Genomic DNA, 9,477 nt, shown 5'->3' on the forward strand with positions numbered 1-9,477 from the left:
AAACAGCCGTGCAGGGCCTAACTCTAAACTAATGTGCGTCCGCTACACTAACTGCATACAAAGCCCTCAAACTGGCTCAAGTGTAAGTGGTGCAATATAACTAGGCACAAACGCTATAACAACAATCTGCCCTGCACGGTAATACATACATCGGAGTACAACAATAGCACAGTGCGGTCCCATGAGTTCCCTACCTGTACCGCAGGGGTGAGCGCTGTACAGCCTACCCACCTCCTGTACCTTCCCTTATGTGGGCCTCTGGCCTACCTACCTAAATACCCTGGGGCAACTACTCGCTAGATCTAGTGCCCCCCCCTATCTATGCGCGGACCCGTGGTCCGACGGTACCCACAGGCCTAATGCCGGTCTACTCGTCCCTCGTGGGGAGACCTGGGCCTGGTGCCCAGGGCCACCTTATGTTACCTACTGGCCAAATTACTCTCGGGCCTAATGCCCCCTAATGTCACACGGGCCTGTTGCCTGCCGTGGCCCCGGGCCTAGTGCCCGCCTACTGTGCGGCCGAGGGTGGTTCGGGCCTAACGCCCGAACCCCCGGGTGGATGAGTGTCGGGTCTGGGCCTACAGGCCACGGCCCGAGTGGAACCCCGACTGCGCGTGGCCCCTGACCCAGACACGCCGACTACTGGTGCCCACGGACCGGGAGGGCCCGACTAAATGCCCACAGGCCGGAAGGGCCTGACTATGCCCACGGGCCTAGCGCCCGAACACCTGGTGGTCTAGGGAGGAGGGCCTAGAGGAAAGTGGTATAGGCCCAAGGCCTCTTACCCAGACCGGTGGGAGAGGCTGTGGAGGGGAGCTTCGTTAGCTCTTTAGCTTCCCTCTCTCCACAGCACTCTCCGCCGTTATTCCGCTGCTGGGCCGTCGACTTCGCCTCTTCTTCTGGCTCCGACCCGTCTTCCGGCGCAGTCTTCTTCTGACCCAACTTCTGTCTTCTCCGTCACCGCCGCTTCTTCTTCCGCCGCCGCCTCTTCTTCCGCCGCCGGGCTTCGTCTTCTGTCTTCTGGAGCTCTTCCCTGCTCCGGCGCGCAACTGACTCCCGCCGCCGCCCAGCACCTGATATAAGACGCTGGGAGGAGGCGGGGCCATGATGCGGTGGACTCCCATTGGTCCGCCGCGGCGGACTCCTATTGGTCCGCCGCGGCGACTCCTCATTGGGCGCAAAGCCGCGAGCAGCGATTGGCTCGCGTCTGGCGCCCATTTCAAATCTGGAGGCGCTGATTGGAGGAACTTGGATCCTCTCGGATCCTCGTTCCTCCGTACTCCGGCGCGCTCGTCGCGCCGCCGCCCGCCACCTCACATCTATCCCATGCATGTTTACATTGCTATACTGTCGTAGCCTCTACCACCTCTATTCCACTTGAGATATTTTGGTAAAATTCTCCTGTTTTTTAAAGTGGCAAACATTTACATGGCAAAACCAGGTTGATTTTGCCATCTAAACGATTGCCACTTTAAAAAACAGGAGAATTTTACCAAAAAAGCTCACTTTCTGATTCTCAAGAAGGGTACACACAGAGAGATCCGTGCTTAAATTTTAAGTAATCTGACTAGATCCCTCCGTGTGTATGCCCCATAGTGACAGTAATGTGCGGCCCCACGCGGCGCTATCGCCGTTACTAGATTGGCCTGTACATCGCTCACTTCACCGCTGGGTGAAGTGAGCGTCCCCCCGGTCCCCACCCCTCGCTCAGCACACATCGCGCTTGGTGATGAGCGGGGGAAGGAGATGTGTGCTGACTGAGCGGTCTGTGCTACATTGCTCCGCACACATCTCCCCCGTGTGTACTGGCCTTCACACCCTATTACATTCCCCTCCCTGTGTTATCAGCATCTTAATGATTTTATATGTCCGGCGTCTATGTTATCCTTTATGGCCAGCATATACGTCATTATACACTACATGGCCTGCATATAAATCATTGTATATAGCCAGCATATATAACATACTGAGTAACCAGCAGAATATAAATCATTCAGTGTTGCCAATAATAAATTAATCATCCATTGTAGGAAATGTACAATAGTAAAAAAAGTTTAAATGGACACCTAGAATGCAAATGTGATTTTGACCAGGCTTACACTAAATGGAATAATAAGTTTCCTATAGAATGTACACACCTGACCCTGAGCTGTGCAGGAGGCACGTATAGAATCTGCGTACATTACCATGCACATTGCAGACAGGTGGCCAGTCCCTGGTTATTTGCATTAGGTAAATACTAAACACTGTCCTGGTTCTGCTCAGCGCACACTGCACGTCCTTCACCGCCAGCTGGAAGGAGTCCCTCAGCCCAGACAATGTTGCCTTCTGCGTGGCTGGTCTCGTTATCCATCGCTATCACTGAAGGTGTTGTGGCAATCACTCTGAACGCAGTTATCATCATTATATGTGTGAAAAGCATGAAGAATGGGGTAAAGCTGAGACCATCTGATGTTATCCACATCATCATGGCAGCGGCTAACATCACATTGCGTGGCTTATTACTTTCTCAGTCACTGGGATCATTGTTCCTAGCTAATTATGTCACGGACTCTTACTACATGGTCCTCGTCCTTCTTCCATTCCTGATGTACTTCATCTTCTGGCTGACAGCCTGGCTCTGTGCCTATTACTGTGCCACCATCACCAACTTCAGTCACCGCCTCTGTGTCTGGGTAAGACAATGTCTCTCTGCTTTCCTGCCGCATCTCCTCCTACTTTCAGGCGTTGGGTCGCTCGCCATAAGTCTTCCATCCATTTGGACTGTCTTCTTGAAGGCTCAACTGCAAAACCCTGGGAACAGCACACTCAGCTCCGCAATGGTTAATGGGGTAGTGTTTACTAGTTTACCCTACACAGTCCTTGCCAACCTCCTGGGCTCAGGTTTGCCATTTATCTTCATTATCACCTCCCTTGTGGTGACGGTGTCCTCACTTTTAAGACACGTCTGCAATATGAAGGGGAATGATTCTGGATTCACGCCCAACCTCCAGGCCCACATACATGCTGTAAGAACAATGATCCTCTTCTTGGTGCTCTCTGCAGTCTTCTACACAAGTGTGATCATTGTCAACGCAGGAGCGTCCAACTTTGAAGGTGCTATGACTATTACTGGCTGGTTTATAATCATGTTATTCCCAACAGCGGAAGCCATCGTCATAATCCAGGGCAGCTCCAGGCTCAGGAAAGTGTTTCAGCTGAGCTTCTGTGTGAAGAACTAGACGTGAGGAGAAGAGAATACTGGACTGCAGCTGGTTGTGTCTATAAGTCATTTCTGTATAATTCCCTGCAAAATAGAATAAAATCTCTTCTCTTTATCGCATCAGTCCTGAGAGCGTTGTACTACATATAACTCCTCAAAGAAGTCTCCCAATTATGTTACTATTGGGCAATGTGACATCACCTCTCTAACTAATCACTTCTTCACCTAAGATATTAAATATTCCTTCATGGACAGCTCATCTCCTTAAAACCAGGTATTTAATTTACAGTTATTTCTATAATGCCCACATATACCGTAGAGTCTTGCGTTTAGTGTTTGGCCAGACACATCAGCCCACTGTTCCACTGGAGCTTGCAACCTATAAGATTCTCTTCCACGAACACACACATGGAAGCACACAAATACTGGTTTCCATGTTGGTTGGGGACCATCTTTATGATCATCATATGTGGAGACCACCCCTTCTAAAGGTTCTAGAAGTATGAAAAAAACATGTACAATAACCATAGCATTGTTAGCTTATACACAATTTCAATTATGTCAATTGATGAAATAATGCCCTGACCATACTAAATGGGAACCTTTGAAAACTCAAGTGAACATGGCATATTTGCATAGCTCACACAAATTCCCCTTTGATCAGTGAGGACCTTGCAACAAGAGTATTACTAATAACAAATTACATGCATCTATATCAAGTAAATCCACAGATTATTGCATTTATTAAAAAAAGGGTTAATGGGTTAATCTATAATTAAGAAGTTAATGATACAGTAGCTGTACATCAATAACAGTGTAAATGATGAAATTTAGCTTAGTTCATAGATAATGTAGCAATGTAATGTAAGGCTTACAAATGGTGCTAATGATGCAAAGCATCACTTGTATAGAACACTAGTGCCTTGTATGTAGTCATCTTCACAATATGTAAGAATTTACAGTATGTTTGACCGATTGATATTCCTTAGTTTAATAGGAATATTGGTGTGATTTAAATAAGTACAGTGAAAGGCTATCTATTAATGTACAAAGGATTGAAAGAGAAGTGAATTATTGTCTGTATATTTTCCAATCCATATCAAACCCACAAGTGAAACTTTGAAACCCTTCTACTTTCTGTTAGCTAGTCTATCTTTAATTCAACTATTTAAAAAATATATATTTTAAACACAGACACTAGAGTTTTTTTTGTTTATTTTTTTGTCAGAATCCATTTAACCTACCTGTATGTTTTTGGATATTGAGAAGACACACCTTCAAATGTGAGAACATATAACGTTTACACTGATAAGGTCTTTGCGGCAATAGTTTAATCATTGTTATAATTGTTGCTGTATGTCAATATTTTATGTTATACTTCTAGTGCTAGTAAATCCTGGAATACCTAATTTACTAATTTATTATATAGAGATATTTAGAATGCCACTGGCTTAACTCCTGAAACTATGGTAATCGGGAAGGTAAAAAGTTCCCCAGAAGAGAGAACATCAGAAACTGGAAGGTGGAAGACGGACATCACTGTATCACACTATATTTCTATTTTTTTTAAGACCCCACCCAACTAGCTTTCCTGGAATTCTCCTGTGTGGGGTGATGTATATTCAGTGGCGCACCCAGGGGGGGTTTCCGAGCACCCAGAAACCCCCCTCCACCAAAAAAAAATATTATTATTATTTTTTTTTTTTGCTGCATGAGTATTATTAATGGCTGTCTAGCGTCCTCTGCAGCCTGCTGTCTTCCTGGTGGCACTTGTAAGTGCTTAATAAAAGTTTACTTTATTTTAATTATAGTACATACAGTATATATCCATGTGCATGCATATATATATATACAAACATGTATATACATACATATAAACACACACACATGATATATATACATGTGTATATATACGTGTACTGTATGTATGTATATACAGGTTGAGTATCCCTTATCCGAAATGCTTGGGACCAGAAGTATTTTGGATATGGGATTTTTCCGTATTTTGCAATAATTGCATACCATAATGAGATATCATGGTGATGGGACCTAAATCTAAGCACAGAATGCATTTATGTTAGATATACACCTTATACACACAGCCTGAAGGTAAGTTTAGACAATATTTTTGTAACTTTGTGCATTAAACAAAGTGTGTCTACATTCACACAATTCATTTATGTTTCATATACACCTTATACACACAGCCTGAAGGAAATTTAATACAATATTTTTAATAAGTTTGTGTATTAAACAAAGTTTGTGTGGATTGAGCCATCAAAAAACAAAGGTTTCACTATCTCAGTCTCACTCAAAAAGTCTGTATTTCGGAATATTCCATATTTCGGAATATTTGGATATGGGATACTCAACCTGTATATATATATATATATATATATATATATATATATATATATATGTGCGGGGGGTGGGATGAGGTATTACAAGCGACCGAGGTGTCTAATCAATGATTAAGTACAACAGGTACTAATAAATAATAAAATTTAATATTTAGGAGTACAAAGCACTAAAAAAAGGGGGGGAGGAGTAACATGCAATAAAATGTAAAAATCGCTGGATTGGTACAAAAAAGAAGTAAAAAGGGGAGGGGGTTTATGCTAAAGAATATATCAGGGTACGTATATCAAAATTCATAAAAGTACATAATAACACTAAAATAAAAAAATAAAAAAAAATTTTTGTTATATAAAAAAATTCTTTTAAAATCAAAAATGCATACGATAAAATACAGTAAAAGGTGAGGAGAAGTAGCTTATCTTTTATAAGTTTGAGATGTGATCAGGAAGTCACCCAACGCGTTTCGTCCCTCATGGACTTCATCAAAGGGTAATGCAGAGCTAGAGACTGAACCTATTTATACCTTGAGACTGAGGGAAGTGATGCTGACGTCACTTCCTGTTTAGTTAATTGGTAACAACATGTTTGTAGTAAAAAATACAATTCTGTGCGGGTAAAAATGGAGAGGATAACATAGAGACATATATATATATGTATTCATGTTTAATATGCTATGTATATATATATATATATATATATATATATAGGTGTATATACGGGTGTAGTATGGTATGCTAGCGGCCGGGCTCCCGGCGTCCAGCATACCAACGCTGGGAGCTCGACCGCCGGCATACTGACAGCGTGGCGAGCATAAATGAGCCTCTTGCGGGCTCGCTGCGCTCGCCACACTGCGGGCACGGTGGCGCACTATGCACGCCACGTTATTTATTCTCCCTCCAGGGGGGTCGTGGACCCCCACGAGGGTGAAAATCTGTCGGTATGCCGGCTGTCGGGATTCCGGCGCCGGTATACTGTGCGCTAGGATCCCGACAGTAGGTATACCGAAGACCACCCGTAAATACGGTATATAAATGTGTAGATATGTGTGTATGTATATATATATATATATATACACACAGACACACTAGTTTTACGGACCCAGCATATACTGGGTCACCTCAGTCCCCACCCCCGTGCTTGGCTCCACCCAGTTCTGGAAAACCCCAATGCAAATCCTGTGTTTGCCACTGATATTAGAGGAATATTCTTGTGACCCATAGTACTTGTATGCTATTAGTTGTAGTCACTGTTCTGTAAAGCTAGGGGCACATAAGTATATACTGTAAGTATGCATATATATTAGTTTTTGCGCTAATTAATAAGAGGTCTGGCATGTGAATTAAACACTCTAATACTCTAAAATACTAATATACTGTATATACAAAATTATTTATTGCACATTATAACAATAAAAAGTTTGCAACCAGTTGCTATTATATCAGCATATACTCTTATAAAAGATCACAATAAGATGTCATGAAAAGCCATTAAAACAAAAGGAAGAGAAAACAAAACGTCTCTTATATATATATATATATATATATATATACTCCAGGGGTTTTCAGATTGTTCCCCATTACTGGCTAATTAGCGTGCGTGCTCACCGCAGCAGTCTTTTCTTATGGGTGTAATCAATGTTGTGTCCAAATAGATCTATGAGCAACAACCAAAGTCCTGTTATTGCTGACCAGGTTAGCAGGATCTCCTGGGCTGATATCGCCTTAATGCCTTGGACAGGTGTAAGATCACTGGCACTGTGCATAAAACGCTGTGCCGCTTGGCTGTGTGCTTACAGTTTGTTATGCCATATCCCCAGACACTGAGCAGCGTCCATGAATGACCTCATATGTTTGTCTCCAGTCAGGTGGTTGAAATATACTGTAAGTATGTTATATTTAAATATTTCTTTATGTTGTTATCCTGTGATGGGCAATACACTTTTTCTTTGGAATGAGTAAAATGTTGTTATTTTAGTTTATTCTTTCATAAAATCAAAAGTAAAAAGTTTATTTAGAATCTCCCAAAATACTGTACTTTGTGATATATTGCAGAGGAGGCTGACCTGCACTACCGTATGGCGTGTCCACACTCCACCCACCACCTCAAATCAGCGAGGGTTGGCGAACCTACTCCATACATAGCACGGCATTCCCACACTCCACCCACCACCTCACATCAGCCAGGGCATGCGAGCCTACTCCATACATAGCAAGGCGTGCCCACACTCCACCCACCAGCTCACATCAGCCAGGGCAGTTGTGTCTACTCCATACACAGCAAGGCATGCCCATACTCCATCCACCACCTCCCCTCAGCTGGGGCAAAGTGTCTACTCCACACATAGCAAGGCATGCCCACACTCCATCCACCACCTCCCCTCAGCTGGGGCAAAGTATCTACTCCATACATATCAAGGCATACCCATACTCCAACCACCACCTCCCCGCAGCTGGGGCAAAGTGTCTACTCTATACATAGCAAGGCATGCCCATACTCCATCCACCACCTCCCCTCAGCTGGGGCAAAGTGTCTACTCCATACATAGAAAGGCATGCCCACACTCCATCCACCACCTCCCCTCAGCCGGGGCAAAGTATCTACTCCATACATAGCAAGGCATACCCATACTCCAACCACCACCTCCCCTCAGCTGGGGCAAAGTGTCTACTCCATACATATCAAGACATGACCACACTCCACCCACCACCTCCCCTCAGCTGGGGCAAAGTGTCTACTCCATACATAGCAAGGCATGCCCATACTCAATCCACCACCTCCCCTCAGCTGGGGCAAAGTGTCTACTCCATACATAGCAAGACATGCCTATACTCCATCCCCCACCTCCCCTCAGCTGGGGCAAAGTGTCTACTCCATACATAGCAAGGCATGCCCATACTCAATCCACAACCTCCCCTCAGCTGGGGCAAAGTGTCTACTCCATACATAGCAGGACATGCCCACACTCCACCCACCACCTCCCCTCTGCTGGGGCAAAGTGTCTACTCCATACATAGCAAGGCATGCCCACACTCCATCCACCACCTCCCCTCAGCTTGGGAAAAGTGTCTACTCTATACATAGCAAGACATGCCCATACTCCATCCACGACCTCCCCTCAGCTGGGGCAAAGTGTCTACTCCATACATAGCAAGGCATGCCCATACTTCATCCAACACCTCCCCTCAGCTGGGGCAAAGTGTCTCCTCCATACATATCAAGACATGACCACACTCCACCCACCACCTCCCCTCAGCTGGGGCAAAGTGTCTACTCTATACATAGCAAGGCATGCCCAAACTCCACCCACCACCTCCCCTCAGCTGGGGCAAAGTGTCTGCACTATACATAGCAAGGCATGCCCATACTCCATCCACCACCTCCCCTCAGCTGGGGCAAAGTGTCTACTCCATACATAGCAGGACATGTCCACACTCCACCCACCACCTCCCCTCAGCTGGGGCAAAGTGTCTACTCCATACATAGCAAGGCATGCCCACACTCCATCCACCACCTCCCCTCAGCTTGGGCAAAGTGTCTACTCCATACATAGCAGGACATGCCCACACTCCACCCACCACCTCCCCTCAGCTGGGGCAAAGTGTCTACTCCATACATAGTAAGGCATGCCCATACTTCATCCAACAGCTCCCCTCAGCTATGGCAAAGTGTCTACTCCATACATATCAAGACATGACCACACTCCACCCACCACCTCCCCTCAGCTGGGGCAAAGTGTCTACTCTATACATAGCAAGGCATGCCCATACTCCATCCACCACCTCCCCTCAGCTGGGGCAAAGTGTCTACTCCATATATAGCAAGGCATGCCCATACTTCATCCAACAGCTCCCCTCAGCTGGGGCAAAGTGTCTCCTCCATACATATCAAGACATGACCACACTCCACCCACCACCTCC

At 45.1% G+C, this 9,477-nt stretch overlaps 1 protein-coding gene across 1 annotated transcript; it reads left to right on the forward strand.

The window, feature by feature from the left end:
- The first annotated feature begins 2,318 nt into the window (after nucleotides 1-2,318).
- Nucleotides 2,319-3,221, forward strand: LOC134944412 (taste receptor type 2 member 40-like). The gene has a single exon (XM_063932989.1). It carries the CDS (start codon nucleotides 2,319-2,321, stop codon nucleotides 3,219-3,221), a length of 903 nt encoding a protein of 300 aa, XP_063789059.1.
- Nucleotides 3,222-9,477: the final 6,256 nt, after the last annotated feature.

This window comes from Pseudophryne corroboree, chromosome 7 (genome assembly GCF_028390025.1).
Source record: "Pseudophryne corroboree isolate aPseCor3 chromosome 7, aPseCor3.hap2, whole genome shotgun sequence".
In the NCBI taxonomy this organism is placed as follows: Eukaryota; Metazoa; Chordata; class Amphibia; order Anura; family Myobatrachidae; genus Pseudophryne; species Pseudophryne corroboree.